This window comes from Orcinus orca, chromosome 6 (genome assembly GCF_937001465.1).
Source record: "Orcinus orca chromosome 6, mOrcOrc1.1, whole genome shotgun sequence".
Classification (NCBI taxonomy): domain Eukaryota; kingdom Metazoa; phylum Chordata; class Mammalia; order Artiodactyla; family Delphinidae; genus Orcinus; species Orcinus orca.
This window is the reverse complement of record NC_064564.1, coordinates 38,727,729-38,754,040: the sequence shown is the minus strand read 5'-3', so window position 1 is coordinate 38,754,040 and position 26,312 is coordinate 38,727,729. Positions and strand designations below refer to the sequence as shown.

At 37.1% G+C, this 26,312-nt stretch overlaps 1 protein-coding gene and 1 pseudogene across 15 annotated transcripts in view; one reads left to right on the top strand and one right to left on the bottom strand.

The window, feature by feature from the left end:
- The window catches only part of KIF27 (kinesin family member 27), an 89,751-nt gene that overhangs the window by 27,709 nt on the left and 35,730 nt on the right, over positions 1 to 26,312 (bottom strand). For 6 of the 15 annotated variants that reach the window (XM_033415887.2, XM_033415884.2, XM_033415885.2 and 3 more), the window contains 6 exons: positions 25,658 to 25,813; positions 22,454 to 22,659; positions 15,847 to 16,044; positions 8,200 to 8,313; positions 5,422 to 5,598; positions 494 to 709 (listed from right to left, as the gene is read on the bottom strand). In XM_033415887.2, coding sequence (XP_033271778.1) covers positions 494 to 709; positions 5,422 to 5,598; positions 8,200 to 8,313; positions 15,847 to 16,044; positions 22,454 to 22,659; positions 25,658 to 25,813 — 1,067 coding nt within the window. The remainder of the gene's footprint in view (positions 1 to 493; positions 710 to 5,421; positions 5,599 to 8,199; positions 8,314 to 15,846; positions 16,045 to 22,453; positions 22,660 to 25,657; positions 25,814 to 26,312) is intronic. The other 9 variants (XM_033415889.2, XM_004285368.3, XM_033415891.2 and 6 more) reach the window with 6 other exon arrangements.
- LOC105748857 (heterogeneous nuclear ribonucleoprotein A1-like) lies at positions 17,192 to 20,636 on the top strand (annotated as a pseudogene).

The window sequence follows — 26,312 nt, the reverse complement described above, 5'->3', positions numbered from 1 at the left end:
ACTTGGCTAGGACTTAGAGTGGAACATGCTCCCATACTTTCTGAAAGAATTAAGCATTAATGCCCTAGACATCGGTTATATGTGATGAATTACCAAGTATCATTCAAGAAAGGTACATAGAGAGAAGACAGGTGCCCTCTTTGGAAGAAATGAAGAAAAGTGTCCCTCAAATCTTTTTCTGTGTTCTGTGATTTCAGATGAGAAACCCCAGCTAAGAAAGACCATACTCAAAAGAAACGTTAGTCTCCCAGTCCCTGGCAATGCCTGGAAGGGACCACGTTTATGGACCTCTACGAGAGGACATCACAGTTTCTAGTCAAGCATGCCTCATGGCGCCAAACAGGTGACAGGCAGACTCATTACATCTGACAAAAGTCTCAAGGAAACAAAGTTGACCAGATTTGTCATTTTTATGTTTAAGTAACAAAAATGGAGGAAATCATCCAAGTGATCCATCATACAGTACTTCTAGTTTCAAAGCATACCGACTTACTTCAGGTGATAACACACTACCATTTTTAAGTTTCTCATCCACGCTGTTTCTTCGTCTCTGTAGCTGATCCTTTTCTTTCTGGAGGGCTTGAACTTGTTCTGAAATCTTTATTTTCTCCTCAGCTGTGCTGTTCTGGAGCTGCACATTCTTTTCAGACAACTCTTGGTCCAACAAGCTCAGGCGAGTTGATATTTTCAAACTATCTGTGTTTAAAGCCTAAAAAGACAATCAACCAGACACCCCAAGATCAGTTATTAGAAATCCAGACTGTAAATAAATTAGGAAAAACACAGAGAAAATTACTAAGTGAACATATTTTTAGCTTTTACATTATTGTTTTCTCCCATGGAGTTTTTTGGGGGACTGGGGAAGCTTCATTTTCTAAAATCTTAAGTTGAATGCCTTTTTTTAAAAAGTGGAGATTTTTCAAACAATGAATTTATTACTAAGTATTGCTTGGCCAAACCAGACTATACAACACAGGTTTGAGAGGCAGTATTTTTCTTTTGTATTATTTTCCAAATTAAACTTTTCTTTCTTGGCCTGTTACATAGTAGAATTAAGTATGCTAACATTTCCTAGAGGTTGACATTTGGTTTGTTGTTATTTAAACATACAATTTGTTTCTACTCTTATTTCATTCCGGTCAAAATTATGGCCAGTTAGATTTACGGTGATCTTCATTATGACCAATTTAAGATAATCTTAAAAAGAGTTTTTCGTCAAAGTAATTATATGTATATACTGCCATAAGGTTTAATAATGTTTTTAAAAAGAGTCCCCTACCTGACCCTTTCCCCTGAGTCCTGCTCCCTAGAAACAACCATCTTTAACCTTTTAAGCTATTTCTTTTGGTGTTCATGTCCATGTTTCTAAATAACATTACCAATTTTAGATACTGTCTGCTGATTATCTATTACGGAAGACAAGGATTTAGCACTCCTATGCCTCCTCTTCTGTACTTCCCCTCCCTCTATTCTCCCAACATAAGTTGTATTATAGTTTTTAGATAAACCAATGGTCAGTTTACATGATTTTGTGAATACGTGAACATTTTGCCTGGAGCCTCCATCCTCCTGCTCCAAACTGGACTAGTTGTTCCTGGACCTCCTTTGGTATTATCCTGAAAATTTCCAGTTAGATCACATTTGCAGGATCCTGAGTCTTCCTTTATCATAGCTTGCACCCTCATTTTTAAGGAGCACATCCTCTAGTAGTTTCCTGAGACAGGCTAGGTAGTAGGTAATTTTTTCACCGGAAAATGTCCTTATTCTACCTTCCCATTTGATTGATAGTTAGGCTAAAAAGAGAATCCTTGTTTGGAAACCATTTTCCTTATGAATTTTAAGACTGCTTCAGGTCTTTTAACTTCTAATGAAGAAGGTTGAGAAGTCTAATGCCATTCTGACTCTCAAGATTTTCAAGTGACTAGTCTTCTATCTGGAAGCTTTCAGGATACATTTTTTCCCCTAGTGTACTCAAAACTTCACAATGATATGCTTTTAGTACTCTTTGCTGTGCCTTTGATAAGCTATTTCAACCCAGTCTTATATCTTCAGTGCTGACAAATTTTTTTGTATTATGTCTTTGATAATTTCCTCTTCTCCTGTTTTCTCTGTTGTATCTTTCTGGAATTCCTGTTACTTGGATGATGGACTTTGTGGGTTTACCTGCCAATTAAATTTTATTCCTCCTAATATCTATTTATCTTTTTATTTACTTTCTGAGATACTTCCTTAACATTATCCTCCAATCCTTTTAATTTCCGAAAGTTCTTTCATGTTTTTTATAGGCTGCAATTCTTGCTTTACGGATAGAGTATCATCTTTTACCACCTTGAAGATATTAAGGTTTTTTAAGAAGTTTTTTCAGCTCCTTGCTCTATCTCTATAATTTATCTGAGCTTCTTTTTTTTTTTTTCCCTTTTGTTTTGGCCTCTGTCTTTAATGTTAGTAGCATTCCTGAAATATACATCATACTTAAGAGTCAGGTATTAAAATCCTGATAAACTGCTGTGGGCAAGATGTGTCACAATAGGATATATCTGGGATCTGGCCACTTAGTTGGGGGCTCCCAAATGTAAATTTTTTAAGGTCTTTTTTTCTGGGACTGTTTCAGAAAGATCCACCAATCTCCTGCTGGGAAGTGTAAGTCTGGCTGCCAGCATTTTGGGATCCAAGTAGGGGTTAGGAAATGGATATCTCAGGATTCAGACTTTCATTCATTCCCTGTTTATTTTGACTTAACACGGCCCTCTGCTGTATCTGGTTCAATCTTCAGAAAATAAATCATCTAGTCCCAGAATCAGAAAAGGATGCTTTCCTGACTATGCCCTGTTTTCATCCTTAGGCCTCACTCCCGCCGTCTAAAAATCAGGGTCCCTTCATTTCTGAGTCTTTTTCATGTTTATGTGAATTATATCTCATAAAGCTGTTATTTAAAAAAAAAAAAAAGCTAAAGTTAAAGGCTTGGCTCTCATTGATGTCCCTCTTCTAGACATTTGGATTTCAGCTTCTTCTGTTCTGCTAAGTCAGTAACCACTTATCTATCTGCTTTCCATCTTACATTTTTTGGTAACATTTTGTCCTCTGTTGTCTCCCCTACTGTTTTTTCCCTTTATGGGTTTATAGTTTTTTTGAGTAATAGCTTTACTAAAATATAGCTCACGTACCATACAATTCACCTAAAGTGTATAATTAGATGGTTTTAGTATATTCTCAAAGTTGTGCAACCATCACCAGAATCAATATTAGAACATTTCATCAGCCCCAAAAAAGAAACCCCATGCCCACTAGCAGTCATTCCATTTCCTCACCAAGCCCCCACCCAGTCCTAAGTAACCAGTATTCTACTTTCTGTCTCTATGGAACTGCCTACTGTGACTGGCTTCTTTCACTTAACATAACATTTTCAGGGTTCATCCATGTTGTAGAATGTATCAGTGCTTCATTCCTTTCTATTGCTGAATAATATCCCATTATTTCATTTATATATTATCAGTTGAAGGACATTTGGGTTGTTTTCATATTTTGACTATTATGAATAATGCTGTTATGAACATTCATGTACAAGTTTTTCTGTGCACGTATGTCTTCACTTGTCTTGGATATACACCTAGGAGTGGAATTGCTAGGTCATTTGGTAATTCTATGTTTAACCTTTTGAGGAACTACAAGATAGTTATCCAAAGCAACTGCACCATTTTACAATCCCACCAGCAGTGTATGAGAGTTCCAATTCCTTCATATCCTCACTAACACTTATTATCTATTTTTCTGATTATAGCCATCCTAGTGGGTGTGAAGCAGTATCTCATTTAAATTTTAGTTTGCATTTACCTGACGGCTAATGATGTTGAGCATCTTTTTATGTGCTTATTGGACATTTGTGTATCTTCTTTGAAGAAATTTCTATTATATCCTTTGCCCATTTTTTAATTGGGTTGTCTTTTTATTATTGAGTTGTTAGAGTTTTTTATCTATTCTAGATACAAGTCCTTTATCAGACATATGATTTGCAAATATCTTCTCCCATTCTGTGGGTTATCTTTTCACTTTCTGGATAATGTCCTTTGCATCACAAACATTTTTAATTTTGATGAAGTCCAATTTATCTAGTGTTTCTTTTGTTGCTTGTGCTTTAGGTGAAATATCCAAGAAACCATTGCTTAACCCAAGGTCACAAAGAGTTATACCTATGTTTTCTTCTAAGACTTTTATAGTTTTAGCACTTACATCTAGGTCTTTCATTCATTTGAGTTAAATCTCTATGTTATGAATATAGGCTTTTTTATATCATGTTTCTTGTCTGAAATGCATATGATCGCATCTTATGGTATTTCTTAAATACTGAAAAAATATGTAATATTCTTATGACTTTTGTTTTAAAAGAAACCCAGAAATATGTCTCAAGTTTCTCTTCTGTTTTATTAAAACAACCTTCAAAGAATCAATTTTGCTATGATTTCCTGTGGGTTTCCTTTATTTGCACTCTCTGCTTACCTCAGTATGTTCTGACTTCCTAAATATCACATCTTGTTGAAACTAGAAAACTAGAAGTCTCCCTTGTCTTTTTAATTAGAAAAATAAACAAATCTTCACTATACAAAATCTTCTTTCTTTTACAGGAAACCTGCAAACCCCTAACTGTGAGTAGTAAATGACAGATCGTTTTCAAGTCTATTCTTCCAAATTATCAATGTTCACTCTACAGCATCAAATGGTACAATTAATTTTTAAAATATCCAATAAGGGGGCTTCCCTGGTGGCGCAGTGGTTGAGAGTCCGCCTGCTGATGCAGGGGACATGGGTTCGTGCCCCGGTCCGGGAAGATCCCACATGCCGCGGAGCAGCTAGGCCCGTGAGCCATGGCCGCTGAGCCTGCGCGTCTGGAGCCTGTGCTCCACAACGGGAGACGCCACGACAGTGAGAGGCCCGCGTACCGCAAAATAAATAAATAAATTAATTAATTAAATATCCACTAAGGTTAATAATAGAGGCTGCCAGGGGAAATGGTGAATTATTGCTTAATGGTTACAGAGTTTCTGTTTGAGGCAATAAAAAGTTTGGAAATAGACAACAGTGATGGTTGTGCCACACTGTAAATGTAATTAATGCCGCTGAATTGTACACTTTAAAATGGTCAAAACGGTAAATTTTATGTTATGTATAATATACTACAATTTTTAAAATACCCCCCAAAAGTTAATAATAAGTAAATCATACTTGGTAGAACATTGAACATTTTACTTCAAAATAGATTTTAGTGATAGACATTAAGTAAGCACTAATAAGCGAAATACACTGAAAACCAGAAAAGTTTTCTTTTGGTTTCTAACTTTACAGTGGTATGATTTACTTCACAGAGAAAAATAAATCCTAGTTTATAAGGCTTACAACCAGAATCAAAGAGCATATTAAATAGAATACCTGACTAGATCGTAGCTTCTTATTTTCCAGATGGCTCTTCTCCTGTAACAGGGCCTCCTTCCTACAAACTATGGCCTCCCGTTTCTTTAAGTCTTCTTCCAGCTCCTCTAATTCTTGGCGTTGGTTCAGAACTTTCTCTACTTCTTCATCTAACCATTTCTTTTGCTCATCCAATTTCTACATTAAAATTCCAAAGAAATGTTATAATTTTTCTTCACCATAAAATTTATATGGTAATAATATAGCTTCAGATTGACTAAAACACCTTAAATGAACATTTAAAAACTATCTGGAATACCTTAAATGAACAGTGAGAATAATAAAATAGTGTCTGTGCAAAACTGTCAAGAAATAAGTGGTTCTAAGCTAACATCTTCCTGTGTAGTTTTATAAGGAATTAAAATTTATTCCACAAATATGTTTTGAGTCTGAGATTTTTCAGGCTGACAGTTTTCTTTATATTGAGAGTTAGTTCTGAGAACATGCTGGAAATCTTCTCTGTTACAGAGGTGCACACCTCTCTCACAGCACTAATACTACTGATTGTTCTACAGTCTTTCTCCCCTACTTGAGCTCCTTGACTGATTGCAGCGACAGTGCTTTTTGCCTCTGTAGCCTCAGTGCCTGCTCTACTGCCTGGCCCATGATTGGCTTTCAATAAAATGTTAAATGAATTCTTGATTCAATCAATCAACTAATGAGGTGAATAAATGAATACGCATTGTGGAAGACATAGATGATGGAGCATGGAAATCCACTCTGCATTGTAGCCTGTCAACATCAAATAATTACAAAATAAAATAAATTGAGCTGTAAAGATTTCCAAAACAAACATCTCAGTATTCTCTTCAGTTAAGGATACCCAGAAATAAGTACAAACAAAAATGTGAATGGAATGACTGTCCAAGATGAACTCTACCAAGTGTCCATCTGCACTGGGACATAGTAATGCAGCAATGCCACCTAAATAACAAATAATAAGAAAACAAATCAATATAGAACTATTTTCCAGTTCTTCTCAAACTTGATAAAAACTGTCCCTAGAAATCTATATTAAGACAATAAGACAGTGAATATGCATGAGAAAAAGAGAGCAAAGTGGCCAAGGCAAAGCAGGTCCAGAGCTATGTAGTTTTCCATCCAGACCTAGATAGTATGGTCCTATAAGCAACAGCACATCCAAGTAATATTGAGGCCTAAAATAGCAGCTCTACAATTATTAGGAACAGGAAGCATATCCCAGAGCAGCTACAGAAATACTTTAGTTTTGTTATATCCAGCTATACCTTAGAAACTCCATATATGAGACCCTATGAAGACTAGCAATTAACTTAAAACATATTCTACAAACATTTCTTGACTGTGAGTGGGGTCTGAAAGATGAATAACATATTCTGTAAGCTCCATTCCAACAGGAAAGAAACCAAAAAATTATGACGGTTGATAATAAATGTTGTATACAGCAAACTCCTAGGTACTATGTATGCAAAAATGGAAGGAGGGATCGGTTCTGTCTGAGAAATGGAAGAAATGTCAGTGCCAGCCTCACAGAGTAGGCAATATTTTAGCTGTGCTTTGAAGAATGGGTAGGAGTCTGCTAACATAATACAGGTTTTTTTAGGGAAATAATAATAAATGAATGGATTTTTCTGCATTTGATATAATAAAGGGTATGATTTGTGCAATTCACTGTATCTTAGTAACTTTTCTGAAAATTTCTTATTTTGTCTTTTCTTATAATAAATATTCCTACCACACAGTTCCAATTTTAAATACTCTCTTCTTATAAGAGAGCTTCATATCAAATCAATGTCCTATTAAAAGGTCTTTGGATAGTCATATTGATTAATATATAATCTTGTTCTTGTTTAGAGTCAAATTCTGGAAAATGTTGTTTTACAACATTAAAAAGCATGAAGGTCTCTGTTTGTTTGTTTTATTATTATTTTTAACCCAACATAATCAGTGCAAGCTGTGGGAATCTATTATTGTATTCATTTAAAATTTAGATCCTTAACATTTTGAAAAGCAGGTCTAACTATTCTATGCATTCCTACCTCACCTACTCCCCCACATACCCTTCCACCCAGAAATATTACCAAGCACGTCAGAGAGAGAGCTCTTCAACTAATTTCTAAAATACACTAGTAAAATAACTGAGAATACATTCATGTCCTAAATTTTACTATTAAAATATATAAGGTTTAAGAAGAGAGAGCAAATAAATTTTTCAGAATTAAGGTGATGTATTTGCATTTGAGGGTAATTACAGTTTTAAGCACATTAATCTTCAAGACTTTTAGAACTGCCATTTCTAATTTACATAAAATTAAAACTTTGTTTCTTTGAACTTTGATATTAATCTATGGATTTCATTTTTTAAATGTGGCACTAAAACAATAGCTTTTTAATATATTATATATGGTGCATATACAATTTGGTTGTGCTTGAGTAGAGATCTCTTATCTTTAGAAATATATGTTTCCAGGTGAATAAACCAGTCTTGACATGGGAATAAATACAATCTAGTTTTCATGTTTACATTCCTCAACATTCAGATAAACCCATTTCTACTGAAATAAGAATACAGCACATTTCCGGATGGGAAATTAATTTTTTAATAACACAAAAAATTCAGAAGAAATATTAGAAATTTTGTACTTGAGTGGCAAAATCTAGTGTTTGAAGATTTTATTCAGAGTCCACCACTTTTTACCCCTACTTAGACAATCATCAAATTGAAGTGAAACCAGGAAACACTAAATAGAATCGACAAACCTGGAGTTGGTCTATACTTCCAAACGAACCTTTTCTCCTTTTCGTCTTAAATGCATCAAGGTCCTCAGCTTTCAGTTTTAGACCTTCTCCCTGTTCTGTTTTTAACTGTAGTTCCTATAGATAACAGGAATTGAAAACACCTTATTGCTTTTACTACATGGTCATCATTAAATATTTATGCAGATAATCATTTTAACGTTTACTTTCTTAGTTGCAAAAAGAAAGAAAACGAGTAGATGAAGGTTGGGACCATTTAAGAAGAAAATAATGTTAGCCCCTCATTCAAGCAATAAAATCTCACAGGAAAAATCAGGATTTACTAGAAAAACTAGGTATTTTTTTTCATTCTTTGCCAGTGTTACAAATTTGCATAACAGGGATAAGAGTATGAAAATTATAAATTTGCTCTTTTCTTCTGCCTTTCTGAGTTCATTACCTTCAGTTAGTCCACCCAAGGCACCCATCTGCAATGGGGATATTAGAATTTATCACAGGAGAAATGTAAAAAGAAAAGTTATATTCAGTTTCCAGCATTCAAAAATCAGATTCTGCAGCATGAAAATAGTCTTTCAAGATTGATCATGGTCCTCTGAAGAGTATTTTCCAAATTCCTTTAGTTTCCATTCACATCTTAAGAGTCATGTCAAGAGGGCCCCTGTGTTCTACTGGGGTTTAGAGACGATGTTGCCATACACCACCAAAGCTTAGCAGGAATCAGGAAGGAGGCCATGAACTCAAAGTGAACTGGTCCACACTGCTATTCCTTACTGGTCCACGATGGATAAGTACAGAAATTAAAAGTAAGTGTTTAGAACCTTTTACAAAAATTTAACAGAATATTTTATGTCTGTTGAATCTAATAATTAAAAGATAGACTTGTATATTTTAGTTTTTATTTCATTTTTCTACTAGTTCTTGTTTTACAAAGGTATTGGGCTGTGACAAATTAATAATAAAATGAAACTTGTATCTTTTCCATAGGTAATTTCAGAAGTACTGATAAAAAGGAAGTAAAAGGGAAGTCTACCATTTTCCAGCCCTGGAAATGGCAGAAAGGAGAAAAGAGACAGTAAAAAAGATGTGTGTCCCAATTTTCTTCTCTCTGAGTTTTGGCCCAGAAAGGGGATGATAAACAAAGGTATCACTGAGAGCAGACGGAGAAAATGAGGACTGCAGCGCAGAGGCCTCACACACACATGGATCTGCCCAGTCTTGCTGAAAGAACAGAGAAGTACGATCAGGAAACAGAGACTAATTGGACTTCTTGGCCTCAGATGATGAGGATCCTGAGTTGAGAACAAATAGGGGTCAGTTATTGTGGGGAATTGACCCCAAAACTGAAGGTGAGGACAGGCCACTGGGCTAGCAAGCTAGATGGAAGATCTAATAGTCTCAACAGGGATTTATAATGCCATTAGGAGATGAGATGAAGCCAAAGCACCTCCAGGCTCTAAGCTGAAAGTGAGACCAATCTATGAACTATACTGGCTTCATATCAAGTGCCAGCAGGGAAAGGTGAACAAGAGAGAGCAGATTCCAGCCAGTCACATCCAAGGACCAAATGAAACTCAGAAAGTCCCTTCCCCTTCAACACCATGTGATGCAATAAAGCTACACACCAGAACACCACATATACCAGACTCTATCTTTGAGAATCATGGGGAGGAAGAGGCCAAGAGACTGAATATTCTTATTCAAGAGAACTGAGAATTATTTGAAGGAAATGTTTAAACTATCAGAATAAGGTTTGGACAGACTGGTAATTTGGTTAGTTCCCATGATATTTCCAGAAATTCTCGTGACATGGTTTGGGCAGGGCAGGGTGGGAGGGGTGTCATAAGGAACACAGGTCTGCTATAGACTAGATAAATTTTCTATGCCCACTTGAGTTGAATTATGAGTGCATTTGGACCCTGTTATATTTACTACCCATTAATTTTTCATGCTTCCCTAGCTCTAGTTCACAGTTATAAGTTAGCCCCTGTCACAGTCACAGCAACTTCAGGATGCTGAAATAAAGGCACCTTATACTGGAGCTGACTGCCTACTATTCCTATTCTTCTACAAATGCTTTGAAAGTGTACTGCAGGTGGTCTAATCCCCTCTTTTGCATGTTGCTCTAGACATAATTACCTTTACCTTATATTGTAATCTCTATTATAATAGTAAAATAACTGTCTACCAGGTACTGTGCTATGCTTTTTACATCTATTTAATTATCCCATTTAATCCTCACAATAATCCTATGAAACAGATACCATTATAAATCCCATTTTATAGATGAGGAAATTGGTGCTTAGAGAAGTAAAAATCCCAGGTCACATTTCAGGGGTTCCTATACCTTTCCTTTATAGCTCATCCATAGTCTTCAGTTAAGAACTGAAGAACCTATGCAGAAGAACATGCAGAAGAACATGGAGAACCTATGCAGAAGTCATAGTATTCTCTGGAAATGGTTTAGTCAAGTGAAAAATGGAATGTTAGACAGTTAGCTCCAAACAGAAGACAAGATATCCCTTAGGACTCTGAGCAGGTTTTGCTTTTGCATTAAGTAGTAGAAACTTCAATATATCTTCGGGGCAGACTGTTCCTTTCTCTGGAATACTCATTCTCCCCTTAAATGGGTCACATTTCCCCAGAATGAGAGAAGGAACAAAATTACCCTAGATAAGAATGTAAAAAGTTTAAGTTACAGGCAGAGTTGCATTTCAGCAGACTATGCATTCTGCTCAAAAGTATTTTTCTTTTCCCTAAACATAGATTTAGAGAGTGCTATGTCTTGTTGCTTTAAGCCAGGGTTCATGAGAGATGAGAAGCTGAGACCCAAAGACCACAGGACTGACAGGCAGGCCTGATCCTCACACTGGAGGAAGGACAGGAACGAACAGACTAGGCTGTTGTCAGCGAAATGAGAATTGAACAGATTCAAGATATTTAGAAGACTCAATTTATAGGACTTTGTGATTCACTGGATATGCGTAATGAGGAAGAGGACAGAGTCAAGGATGACTGCTAAATTTCTAGCTTACCCATCTGAATGCATTGAAATGTCATGTAAAGTACACTGGAAAACTATATTTTCTCTCCCATGAAGGGAGCAGGGAGGAGGAATAGTGGCGAGGTAAGTAAGGGAATTCACCTATAAGACAACCTAATAAAGATGTCAATGGTTGGATATATGAATCCAGAGCTCAAATGGCAAATCTGGTATTAAGGATTAAATCTGGGAGTTGTCAGAGTTAAACTGCAGTCATGGAAAAAGACAAGGTGAGAGGTCACCCAGGACAGAGTATGGAAGATACGAGGGCATAGGCTAGAGCCCTGAGTAATTTCCATAGGTAGGAAACGATAGTGTAGGATAAGCTAGCAAAGACAAAGAACAAGCAATCAGAGAAGAAAAAACAAGGTGAGTATAATTTCACAAAGGCAAAGGGGGAAATATTTCAAGATGGAGGGAGTGGTGAACTATGGTGGATGCAGCTGAGGTGTGACAGAGAGAGCACTAGTGAACTTCTCAAGAGCTTTGAAGTGAACGGTACAGCCAAGACCCAGAAACCAGACTGGAGAGGAGAAGAGAACAAATGAAAGGAAAGGAAACAGAATCAAATATAGTAAACTTTTCCAAGAAGTTTGGTTATAAAGGGGAGAAGTGAGAGAGAGAAGTATAAAGTTGAAGGAGAATAATTTTAGGATGAGAAAAGTCTAAGATGTTTAAAGAAAGAATCTAGGAGAAAAGGAAAAGATGAAAATACAGGAAGAGAAAAAGACAAATGAGATAAAGCACATAAGTGCTTAGCACAGTACTGACTGAAGACAAATAATAAATATTATTTACTGCTATAATAATGATTATTACCATTATTATTTAGAATGAGTAACTCAAGGAAATTAAGAAAGCAATTCCATTTATAATAACATCTAAAATAATAAAATATCTGGGAATAAATTTAACCAAGGAGGTAAAAGACTAGTACACTAAAAATTATAAAACATTCTGAAAGAAATTAAAGAAGATTTAAATAAATGAAAAGATGCCCCATCCTCATGGATAGGAAAACTTAATATTGTCATGATGCCAATACTACACTAAGAGATCTACATAGTCAACACAATCCATATCAAAATTCCAATGGCCGCAGGCTTCCCTGGTGGCACAGTGGTTGAGAGTCCGCCTGCCAATGCAGGGGACACGGGTTCGTGCCCCAGTCTGGGTGGATCCCACATGCCATGGAGCAGCTGGGCCTGTGAGCCATGGCCACTGAGCCTGCGCATCCGGAGCCTGTGCTCCGCAACGGGAGAGGCCACAACAGTGAAAGGCCTGTGTACTGCAAAAAAAAAAAAAAAAAAAAATCCAATGGCTGGGACTTCCCTGGTGGTCCAGTGGTAAAGAATCCGCTTTCCAATGCAGGGGACTTGCATTCAATCCCTGGTCAGGGAACTAAGATCCCACATGCCGCAGGGCAACTAAGCCCACACACCACAACTACTGAGCTTGCGCGCCTCAATGAGAGAGCCTGTGTGCTGCATACTACAGAGTCCACGCACCCTGGAGCCCACGCACCACAACTAGAGAGAAAACCTGCATGCCACAACTAGAGAGAAGCCATTGTGCCACAACAAAGAGCCTGCACCACATGCCTCAACTAAGACCAGATGCAGCCAAAAAAATAAAGAAAATAAATAAATTTTTAAAAAGTGGATCTACAGAGAAAAACCCAAGAACAGATCGTCGTAAAAGGAATAATTTGAAAATAAAAATTTGTTGAGTGCTGCTGTAAAAAAAAAAAGAACCATGCATTAAACACAATTAAAGCATTAAAAAAAAAATTCCAATGGCCTTTTTTGCAGAAATGGAAAAGCTGACCCTTAAATTCATGTGGAATTTCAAGAGTCCTCAAATAGCCAAAACAATCCTGAAAAAGTACAAAGTTGGAGGACTTACTTCCCAAAATCTACTGCAAAGCTACTGTCATCAAAACAGTGTGTACTTGCACAAGGATAGACATATAGACAAATGGAATAGAACTGAAAGTTTAGAAATAAATTCATAAATCTACAGCCAATTGATTTTTGACAAGGGTACCAAGTCCATTAAACAGGGAAAGAATAGTCTTTTCAATAGATGGTGCTGGAACAACTGGATTTCCACATGCAAAAGAATGAAGATGGACCCCTACCTCACACCATATACAAAAATTAACTCAAAATGGACCAGGAACCTAAATATAAGAGCTAAAACCATAAGATTCCAGAAGAAAACATAGGGGTAAATCCTTATGACCTTAGATTTGGCAATGGATTCTTAGATATGATACTAAAAGCACAAGCAACAAAAGGAAAAATAGATAAACTGGAACTTCATAAAAAATGTAAAACTTTGGTGCATCAAAGAATATTATCAAGAAAATGTAAAGGGCTTCTCTGGTTGAGAATCTGCCTGCCAATGCAGGGGACACGGGTTCGAGCCCTGGTCTGGGAAGATCCCACATGCCACGGAGCAACTGGGCCCGTGAGCCACAACTACTGAGCCTGTGCGTCTGGAGCCTGTGCTCCGCAACAGGAGAGGCCATGAGAATGAGAGGTCCGTGCACCACAATGAAGAGTGGCCCCCGCTCACCACAACTAGAGAAAGCCCTCGCACAGAAATGAAGATCTAACACAGCCAAAAATAAATAAATAAATAAAATTAAAAAAAAAAAGAAAATGTAAAGATAATCTACAGAATGGAAAAAAATATTTGGAAGTCATGTATCTGATAAAGTTTAATGTCCAGAATACATAATGAATTCCCACAACTCAACAACAAAGAGACAACCCAATTAAAAAGTAGACAAAGAACTTGAAAAGACATTTCTCCAAAGAAGATATACAAACGGGCAATAAGCACATGAAAAGGTGTTCAATACCATTAGTCATTATGGAAATGAAAATCAAAACCACAACGAGATTCCACTTCACATGTACTTGGATGACTATAATAAAAAAGAAACAGAAAATGACAAGTGTTGATGAACATGCAGAGAAATCAGACCCCTCATACATTGCTGGTGGGAATGTAAAATGGTGCTGCCACTATCAGAAACAGTTGGTGGTTCCTCAAAAAGCTAAGCATAGAATTAGCATATGACCCAGCAATTCCACACCTAGGTATTTCAATTCCAAATTGAAAGCAGGCACTTGAACAGTTACTTCTATGCCAATGTTTATCACAGCATTATTCGATAGCCAAAACGTGGAAACAACCCAAGTGCCTATCAGATAAATGCAGAAACAAAATGTTGTGTATGCAATGGAATATTACCCAGCCATAAGAAGGAATGAAGTTCTGATATATACTACAACATGGCTGAACCTTGAAAACATGATGCTAAATGAAAAAATCCAGATACAGGACAAATATTGTATGATTTCACTTTTATGAAATATCTAGAATAGGCAAATTCATAAAGAGAGAAGTAGATTAGGGTTACCAGGGGCTTGGGGGGAAGAGGGGAAAGGGAATTATTGCTAATGGTTACCAAGTGTCTATTAAGGGTGATGAAAAAGTTTTGGAAAAAGACAGTGGTGATGGTTGCACAACACCGAATGTAATTAATGGCACTGAGCTATATGCTTAAACAAAGTTAAAATGGTCAATTTCATGTTATATTATTTTATAAAAATCAATAATGTAATATACCAAAACTCACTGTACGCTTTACATGGGTGAACTGTATGATATGTGAAGTATATCTCAATAAAGCTGATTAAAAAAAAAAAAGAATCAGTAATTTGGCTTAAATGCTCTTTTAAGTTCCCTTCCATCACTAAATTCTGTCATTTTTTTTTTGAAGGTCTGAGAATATATTATTTTCCAAAGTTTAAAATCTAGGAAATCTCCAATTATGTTCCAAACCTTGGGTCTGGCTTAACATTTGAACAGAACAGAGCCTGGTACACAGTGCTAGATAAGTGTTTGTTGTTGTTATTATGATCATTATCATCATTCTCTTCTTCAAAAGAGCCCTACTGAGGCAAGTATGATAAGGCCATCTTAGATAAGAATAAACAGACACAGAGAGGGTAAGTGATTTTCTCAGTAAATGATCTTATCTAGCCAGGAAGTGAGAGAGTTGGGATTGAATACATGCAAGCCTGGCTCCAGAGCCCAGGCTGACACCACTAGTTCCTCCCCAGCCCAATCCATTCTATAGAACGGCTGGGCATACAGGTCTGATCACTTTTCTGCACACTATGAATGAAATGGTACCATTTTACCTTGTACTTTTTTCTATGCTGCCACATGGACAATGCATGTCAAAGCACTTTGAAAATGGCAAATCCTATTCAAATGTTAGATATTTTTTTAGAAAGTCAGCTTTATAAATTTGTGTTTTTGACAGCCTCAACTGAAGTTAAGATCCTAGTTACAGAAATTATCACGGCACTTTCTTTTGGGAAGTCAAAGCCTTCAAGACAGTACTCAGAATTCAATAAATAGCTTTTACTATGTAGATCAACAAAGTTTTAAAGTGAATGAGGACAGCAGCCAAGGACAGGCCAAGGTGAGATACCTCACAAGCCAACTGAATCAAGACCTTGGTTACATTAGCTCTGAGCCATTGAACATTTCATATTATGCTTAGCAGGAAAGTATGACAATATTACTTTGATTTTTTGTTGACCCCGCTTAATTTCTGCATCCAGTTGCTTCCTTTTCTCATTTTCTTCTTGAAGTCTTTTTTGCAGCTGTACCTTTTGATGCTTCATGTGATCTACATTCTGCTCTAGTTCATTAGCACGTTTCTCATTTTGGATCGACAGTGATGCCAATTTCTTACTATTTTGTTGCTTCTTCTGTAAGACCTGGGATCATATGAATATTTCAAAATGAAAAACTGCACCTCTCATATCCCTCCACTAAACTTAAACTTTTCATTTAATGACGCAGGTAGGCATTTTTGCCTAGATTTTAATTTATTCTTGATAGTTTCACAACTGTTTTCTACATTTCTACTTTTACAGTCAAGCAAATATCATAATTTTCACCAGATATAAAGAATAATGAGACTTCCTGGTGCTGACAGCCAAACAGAACAAAATTGACATCGTTGCTTTTTTTATTGTTTTAATTTTAAAATATTTTATGTACATAATAAAAATTAAAACAATACAAAACTAAACTTATATTTAAAATGACTCTTCTCTCAGACGCCTAATCTACCTGTCCTGTTTCCTGAAACAAAATTACCAATTTCTTAAATATTCCTTGAGAAATAATTTATATGCACATATGTAACTTTATGTTCTAGGTAGACTATTCTCCACCTCCCCTTTTTTTCTGTTTAACGTATCTTAGAGGTGTTTTCTCATAGATTTGTTCTTTCTATATGACTGCATAGTATTCCACTGTGCTCATCTTTAATATCCAGCTGCAGCCTAAATCATTAATCCCTGAGTTAAGATGATCAGAAAGATACCATTTTCCCTGAGAGTGACCAACCATTGTAATTACTATTTTAATTACCTTAAATAAGGCTTTTCCTCTCTAGGTAAAGTTATCCATAGACAGCATTAAAATTTTTTGAAGAGTTTACTAATATAAAATACCAGAGTATTTCAATTTAATCCTGATCAAACAAGCAAACATATATTAGATTTGTATGCTGTACTTTAGCGTTACACTAAGTAAGTACCTCTTATGTGACATAAAAAAGTTAAGGTGAGGTCATTTGTAAGTTATGCAGACTATGATTAATTATTTTCTTTATCTTGGTGATAAATTGTTGACATAAACACATTTTGTTTTAATTAAACTAAGTATTCACAGAGGCATTGTAGCTTAGAGCAGCGCTACTCAAAATGTGGTCTGTGGACCAGTACCACTCACAGACTGTTGTCAGCCTGCACCATGAAGCACATTATTAGATTCAGCTGATGATGTTTTCATGCAAGACTTTGTTGATGAGAGAAGCTGTGCTCCCATTTACCTTTATCTCACTGCAGACCAATAATGAACAATCTGCAGATGGACTACTTGGAGTACTACTAGCTTGGAGGCCACAGGACTCTGCAGTTTCCCATGCCTGGATTTGCACCCTGGCTTTGTCACTTTTTTTTTTTTTTTTTTTGCGGTATGCGGGCCTCTCACTGTCGTGGCCTCTCCCATTGCAGAGCACAGCCTCCGGACGCGCAGGCTCAGCGGCCATGGCTCACGGGCCCAGCCGCTCCGCGGCATGTGGGATCTTCCTGGACCGGGGCACGAACCCACGTCCCCTGCATCGGCAGGCGGACTCTCAACCACTGTGCCACCAGGGAAGCCCCTGTCACTTATATTTGACAGTATTGCAATACTGGAGTAAAAAATGTTAATACTAGAATTTTAGTGTCTTTTCCACATGATATTGAAGATATCAGTATAAGTACTGATAATCTTATTTAAAAGTGAGATAGGTTTGTCATTTGCACTTATTCCACAGATGCTCAAATGTGCACCTCTGTTAGCATTAAACAGAGCATATAATGCAGCATATAATGCTATATATATCTAAAGACCAAGAATACAGATTTTAGATTTTTTTTAATTAAAACAAATTTTTTAAGTTTTAAAAACTAAAATAACTTCATTATACCAATAAAACCACTAGTATTTCAATGTTAAAATGGTATGAAATGTTAGAGTACTGAAAACCATTATTATCATCACAATTATGTGACTGAGTGAGTTATTTTACCTTTGTAAACCTTAGCTTCCTCATTTGTAAGAGTGTAAAAATACCCACTTCAGGGCTTCCCTGGTGGCACAGAGGTCGGTGTACCGCAAAAAATAAATAAATAAATAAATAAAAATACCCACTTCAAAGGATTAAATAATGATTAAGTAATACATATAATACATATAAAACATCTAGTATGTATATAGCACTTGGTAGATACTTAACTATCACACTTCTCATCCCCACCACCATCCTTATCATCTTTAGCATCCCAATCCCCATCAGTTGTGCATGCATATGGCAAAGGCACAGAAATCTCTAAAACTATGTGGGACACTTCTTTCAGTCCTCCTTCTATGAGATGTTTCTTTTGAATTTAATTAAGTTCTTTCCTTTCCTCATCAGTACCCTCAGCAGAAAAAGATACACAACAAGAAACATGGAAAACAAAAAGAACATGATAATTCAAACCCTATTAATAATCTTTCATTTAATCTTTTAATCACAACCATAAAAATAATCTTTGCTAAATCCACACACAAGGCTTAAGCTATAGATTTATATGGTTAATATAATAACCTCCTTAGAAAAATAATAATTTTGGCTATTTCAAGAAAACTGGAAAAAACACAAACACATGAAGACTAAACCATGTGCTACTAAACAGCCAATGGGTCAACAAAGAAATCAAAGGAGAATCAAAAAATACCTTGAGACAAGTGAAAATGGAACCACAACTGTCCAAAATCTGTGCGACACAAAAAAAGCAGTTTTAAGAGGGAAGTGTACAGTGATACAGGCCTTCCTCAAGAAACGAGAAAAATCTCAAATAAACAATCTAACATTACACCTAAAGGAACTAGAAAAAGAAGAACATGCAAAGCCCAAAGTTAGTAGAAGAAAGGAAATAATAAAGGTCAGAGAAGAAATAAATGAAATAGAGACTAAAAAAACAATAGAAAAGATCAGTGATACTAAGAGCTGGTTTTCTGAAAAGGTAAATAAAATCGACAATTTAGCCAGACTCAGAAAGAAAAAAAGAGAGGGCTCAAGTGAATAAAATCAAAAATGAAAGAGAAGTCACTACTGATACCACAGAAATACAAAGGACCCTAAAAGAGTATGATCAGGGGCTTCCCTGGTGGCGCAGTGGTTAAGAATCCGCCTGCCAATGCAGGGGACATGGATTCGAGCCCTGGTCTGGGAAGATCCCACATTTAGTTGCCGTGGAGCAACTAAACCCATGTGCCACAACTACTGAGCCTGAGCTCTAGAGCCTGCGAGCTACAACTACTGAGCCCACGTACCACACCTACTGAAGCCCGCGTGCCTAGAGCCCATGCTCTGCAACAAGAGAAGCCACCACAATGAGAAACCTGTGCACCACAACGAAAAGTAGCCCCCACTCACCGCAACTAGAGAAAGCCCGTGCGCAGCAATGAAGACCCAACACAGCCAAAAAAAAAGACAAAAAAGAGTATGATCAACAATTATACACCAAAAAATTGGATAACCTAGAAGAAATGGATAAATCCCTAAATACACACAGTCTTCCAAGACTGAATCATGAAGAAATAGAAAATCTGAATAGACAGATGACCAGTACAAGATCGGTTCTTACTTATTAATACTGAGTATAAGAATTACAATCAGAACTGAAGGTAGGATAACCTTTCTGCCCGTGGATGCCGCCAAGTAAGCATCATTGAAGCCTCCCCCCTCTACTGCCGTCGTGTCTAAGTCAGTCTCCCAAAGAGCCCGAACAGCTGCAGAAGCTCCTCATCAGACGTCTGAGCTTTGAAACAATTGATGCGAATCTGAGGAGCCACCTGAGCAGCGGGCAGCGCTCACAGACTGTGTGGTAACGAGGGGTCCAAACACCAGGTGCTCCAGAGGCTTCGGGTTTGTCACGTATGCCATTGCAGAGGAGGTGGATGCGGCCATGGATGCGAGGCCACACGAGGTGGATGGAAGAGTTGGGGAACCAAAGAGGGCCGTCTCAAGAGAAGATTCTCAAAGACCTGGCGCCCACTTAACCGTGAAAAAGATTTTTGTTGGTGGCATTAAAGAAGACACTGAAGAACATCACCTAAGAGATTATTTTGAACAGTGTGGGAGAACTGAAGTGATTGAAATCATGACCGACTGAGGCAGTGGCAAAAACAGAGGCTTTGCTTTTGTAACCTTTGATGACCATGATGCCGCAGACAAGACTGTCATTCAGAAATATCACACAGTGAACGGCCACAACTGTGAAGTAAGGAAAGCCCTATCTAAGCAAGAGAAGGCTAGTGCTTCATCCAGCCAAAGAGGTCGAAGTGGTTCTGGAAACTTTGGTGGTGGTCGTGGAGGGGGTTTTGGTGGGAATGACAACTCTGCTCGTGGAGGGAACGTCAGTGGTCGAGATGCCTTTGGTGGCAGCCGTGGTGGTGGGGGATATGGTGGCAGTGGGGATGGCAGTAATGGATTTGGTAATGACGGAAGCCATTTTGGAGGTGGCGGAAGCTACAATGATTTTGGCAATTACAACAATCAATCTTCAAATTTTGGACCCATGAAAGGAGGAAACTTTGGAGGCAGAAGTTCTGGCCCCTATGGTGGTGGAGGCCAATACTTTGCCAAACCACGAAACCAAGGTGGCTATGGTAATTCCAGCAGCAGCAGTAGCTACGGCAGTGGCAGAAGGTTTTAATTACTGCCAGGAAACAAAGTTTAGCAGGAGAGGAGAGCCAGGAGAGTGACAGGGAAGCTACAGGTTACAAGAGATTTGTGAACTCGGCCAAGCACAGCGGTGGCAGGGTCTAGCTGCTACAAAGAAGACATGTTTTAGACAATACTCATGTGTATGGGCAAAAAAAACTCAAGGGCTGTATTTGTGCCTAGTTGTATAACAGGTTATTTTAGTTTCTGTTCTGCGGAAAGTGTAAAGCATTCCAACAAAGGGTTTTATTTAATGTAGGTTTTTTTTTTTTGCACTCATGCTGTTGATTGCTAACTGTAATAGTATGATCACGACGCTGAATAAATGTGTCTTTAAAAAACAAAAAAGAACTGAAGGTAGGATAAAAACCTATGAAATTATAAATAAATTTCATAATAATCATAAAGGAAAGCTCTTAATTGTTTTGTTCTACTAATGTTTTGTTAAAACGAGTACTTTGTTAGATGTCGCAGCCTTAATTTAACGGTCAAGAAATTTTAAAAAATTGATCGCAAGACTCTCGGAGGTGAATTGCTAAGGGAAAAAATGTATTCTGAAGGAAAGTGCAAAGTGTCACGTCACGTTATTTTAACTTGGTGTTGACTTGAGAGGCTACTTAAGTAAAAAAAAATTTTAATGGCGATGTGCAGATGTTTGAGATGGCATTAAAAACCCTAGAAGAAGGGACTTTTTTGCTCTTTTCACTCCTGCATCCCCATCTAGAACAGGACCTGGCACACAGGAGGTGTGCGGTGAACACTTATCTTGTTGAAAGAAAATAACTGTGGCACAGTTTCAAAAATAGATAACTAATGCTCTGACTAGGTTAACTACAATTCCATTCTATGTACAGTGGAAACAATATGAAAGCAATAGATTATGAATCAGGGACTTCCCTGGTGGTCCAGTGGTTGAGAATCCATATTGCAATGCAGGGGACGCTGGTTCGATCCCTGGTCAGGAAACTAAGAACCCACATGCCATAGGGCAACTAACCCTGCATGCCACAACTACAGAACCCATGCACTCTGGAGCCCTCACACCACAACTACTGAGCCTGCCCACACGCTACTAGAGAGCCTGCACACTGCAACTAATGAGCCCATGCGCTAGAGAGAAGCCTGCACACCACGGTGAAGAGCCCACATGCCACAACGAAAGATCCCACGTGCCGCAACTAAGACCCAACACAGCGAAAAAATAAATAAAATATTTAAAAAAAAAGATTATGAATCAAAAGAACTGGAAAAGGCACTTTAGTAAATTCATTATAAGCAAACTAACAAAGCACTCTGACTATACCAAAAGCATCTGGGAACGGCTTCATACACAAAATCTCTCTATAATGGAATACTTCTCAAAGAATAGAATTTTTAAACTGTAGCTATATTTGAGGATATAGCAAAGTACAGCATTAGGAAATTAAGAATAAGATGTGGTACTCAAAGTTATTAACCTTTCTTAAACCAATCAGTTATGATTTCAGAAAACTGTCTGAAACACTTATATTTGTTGAGTGTCAAGAAAGTGCTATATACATACCAGATGTTATATATGTATTATTTAATCATTAGTTAATCTTTTATCCTTCAGAAAAGGATACTATTTTCTGTGGTTATCTTTATTTCTCACCATGTGGTTTTTGATAAAAAGATTAAAATAATACACTTCCTGAATGAAGAAATATACTACCCAGACTAAAATTATGTAAACCCACCAGCATACTGGAAAAGAAAACTTGCCATCCAGTTCCTCCCGCTAGTAAAAACTGAATCCTACTTCTTTCCTAACTAGGTACAAGAATCCTCAAAATCAGGAAGCCTTAAATAAGTTTTCTCAATTATATTTTTTAAATTACCTGGACTCTTAGCTTCGCAGCATCCATCTTTTTACGAAATTCCTTCTGTAATTTTACCTTCAAAGCAACATCAGAAAGATCTTTGTTTTCCAGTTCCTCAAGCTGCTTTTGCGTTTCAGTTAATTCCACTTTCGCCTGTTCTGCTTCCTGTTCAAGTTTTGTTACTTTCAGAGAATACTGTTTGCTTACGGACTTGACATCATTACCTTCATAATAATAATAGTAGTAATAACAATTATAAATTATGTTTAAAAACTAAGTAAAACACCAGAAACATAAAATTTCCCTACTCTTAAAAAGCTGGGCAGTAACTATTTAAGGCATAGCATTAAAAATCCAGCTGTCCCTCCCATCCCCATCAAACACAACTTGCCACCTGTCCTTTTAATAATTAGTTCCTTAATGACTGTCCCCATCTGGTGCCATTCTATCTTCTCCCTGGTTCATCTTTTGTTCTGAATTTGCAGTTTACCTTTGCTGGCATCAAACTTCAGTTAAAAGGTATTTGGGGTGACTCACTGGCCTACTGCTTACTACACTTTGTCTTCCTACCACCCATAATCTGTCTCCGAATTCTTTTCTTTTACTATTATGAAAAATTTTTAACATATCAAAAGTAGAGAAATAATATAATGAAAGTCCATCACCCAGATCCAACAGTTATCAAGATTTTGCCACAGCTACTTCATCTATACTTTTTTTCTTCAATTTACTTAAAAACTTTAAAGCAATCCCAGATATAATGTCATCACCTATGTATACTTCAATAAGCATCTAAACAGAATATGGAAATAATCAAAAAGTTATTATCACACCTAACAATGCTAATACCCACCAGTTCCTATTCAGACTTCCCCAACTGTCTCAAAATGTCTTTTACAATTAGTCTATTTTAATCACAATCCAAACAAGGTCACAGTACATCTTACTGTTATGTTTCTTAAGAATCCTTTAATATAGAGCTAGCCCCCTCTCCTTTTTTATTTCACTTTAACTTGTTAAAGATAATTTTTTTAAAATGCTTTTCTTATGAATATTTAGAACATAGAGAAAAATAGAATATAGGTATTTCTATATCTCTTTTCATTCTAAGCCCAGCTACTGACCCTAAAAATTTAGTTCTGATTTATTCTGAATAGTCGACTGTCCTGAACCAGACTGGCAAACTAGCAGCAGTGGGAAGTAAGAGTCTAGAGGTCATGGGGTGAATAATCACCAGGACAGGTTGTTATACTGGTATACTGTAAAGCTCTTAATTTTTTAATACAGGGAGTTATTGAACTAAATGCACTGTAAGTTGTCTTCTGGCTCTACAATTCTATGCTTTCAACTAACTTCAAAATACATAGGACAACAATGTTTTAATGAATCTGTGATCCCATAAATTGTTTAACACGCTAATATTTTATGAACCACTAAGAAAAAAAATATACAGTACCAATTACACCATGACAAAATGCTAAAATGCCACTGATTTTTAAGATGCATCCTGATTTCAGAGATATTAAAATGTGAAAAAAGTGTGTATTAAAATTGATGAAATACAGTATAATTGTCATTGTTATTAATTTTGGCTGAAGTAGCTACTGTTTGGGGAAGTCTTCAGTGAGAGGACTTGGAAAAGTAAGTACACATTGACCCTTTTGCTAATCACCATTTCTAAGGGACTTTAGGAAAGCTCCAAACTGCCCTTCGTTCTATGAACAAGAAGAGGACCTTCTCTGTTTAAGTTCAGGTATCCTCTATTTTAAGGCAACCAGGATGGGTATACCAGGTTACAAAAGTGTGCTTGTTTAGTTAGATATCCCATGGTGGGATAACCTATATGAAAGAAAATCGTTTATTTCAGAGTGGTAAATATCCTCAATTTCTACACTCACTACCCTAAAATCATGGGGATAGAGAAGCTATTTAAACCCCTAAACCATTTCCTAGATACTCCTAAGAGAGGTTTACTGGCATTGATCCTGCCTATGAGGAAGGAGAATGGTCAAAATCAAACATCTGGGAATAACTGGAGCTGGGACGATGCATAGCCCATACACCACTAGGAATGAGAAAGGAAAACGCATTGGACAGCAGCTAGAGGAGAGGAAGTTGAGAAAGGAGGACCGACAGTCAGAAAGCAAGCTTGCAGGAAAGAGGAGGGAGAGGCCAGGCAGGTTTCTCTTTGCTGGCAGAGGATTTGGGAACCACAATTCGTGTAGTTTGAGTGTGATTATAGTCTTGGGCTTGAAGAAGAGGAGGATAGTATTTCCTTCAGTTTCCCCAAATGTGACCAGAGTTGTTTTGCATTGACATTGGGGAAAAGAAAAGCTAGTGTGTCTTATTCCTTCAATTCTTTACTGAATTTCAGAGTAGTCAAGACTTACACTTGGAGTGTATTAGTGAGAGGAACCCCAAAAGCTTGAGATGTGCATTTTAAGGCAAGCCTAATGGAGTTGCAGGGTGAGGAGAGGATGTTGTACATATGCCCAACCTGGTAGATTAAGGGGAGGAGATGAAAGCCTGGCTCACTCAAGAGGACAGCTCTCAAGGACAAATCCTTATATCTTCAGAAAAACAAAAATTAGCTACATTTAAAATATAAAGTTTATAATTAAGGTTAAATATGAACTATCCAAGAAAATAAAGACTAATAATTTAAAATAAGTATTTACTAAAAATGAACTCGGAAAACATCTCAGACTTATCCCAGATGCCTAGTATAATGTTTCTAAAGAGTGGCAAAAAACATTAAGTACCATAGAGTTCCAGCACAACACAGAGTTCACACTGGTTAGAAAAATTCATAGATGAAATCAAATATAACAAAGTTCTTTTGATAATTAACCTCCACATACTGGCTCTAGAGCACACCTTGTTAGAACGAATTCCAAGCTAACGTGGATAGTCCTGAGCATCAAAAATTAAAGTAAATGTTACAACATCAGAAGCAACTTTAGAAGATTTTTTTTTTTTTTTTGCGGTACGCGGGCCTCTCACTGTTGTGGCCTCTCCCGTTGCGGAGCACAGGCTCCAGACGCGCAGGCTCAGTGGCCATGGCTCGCGGGCCCAGCCACTCCGCAGCATGTGGGATCTTCCCGGACCAGGGCACGAACCCATGTCCCCTGCATCGGCAGGCGGACTCTCAACCACTGCGCCACCAGGGAAGCCCTAGAAGTTTTTCTTTCTCATACAAGCTGGTTCACAGGATACTATTACCTGTTTTAATTAATTCTTTAATCAGATCTTCCTTCACTTTGATGTTGATAGTAAGTTCCCTCATTTTTTGTTTAGCTTCAGTAAGTATGAGCTCTGAATTCCTTAATTTTTGCAAATTCAACCCTTGACTCTCCTGGAGACATTCAATCTTTAAATCTTTAAAATAAAAGAAACAAAACTGAGAAATAAAAACTATCTGCTCAGAAATATTTGACAGAAGTAGAGTTAAAAAAAAAAAAGGCAGATACACAAGCAGTCTAGAGGAAACAGAGGAAGGGACAGACAGAAAAAAAAAGGAAAAAATACATAGCAATTGGGACTTTAGTTTCCCAGCTCACAATGAGTTTTCCTTTTCTTAAAACATATGTATATGCTCTAGTCATATCCTGTAGGTTCTGATACAGTTTTTCATTACCCTTAGATATTCTGCAATTTGACTTTTTCTTTAACCCGAGTTATTTAAGAAAGATATAAAATCTCCAGATAGGTAGAGGTTTTAATTTTTTTCCTATTAACTCACAGTTTTACGGTAATCAGAGAATGTAGTCTCCCTCTACCCCAGGCTAATAAGAGTGTGGCCTCACACTGTTTGTTTCTGTCTTGTACTAGAACATAAATCAATTACCTCACTCTTTTAGCTCAGCTGACATTTTTT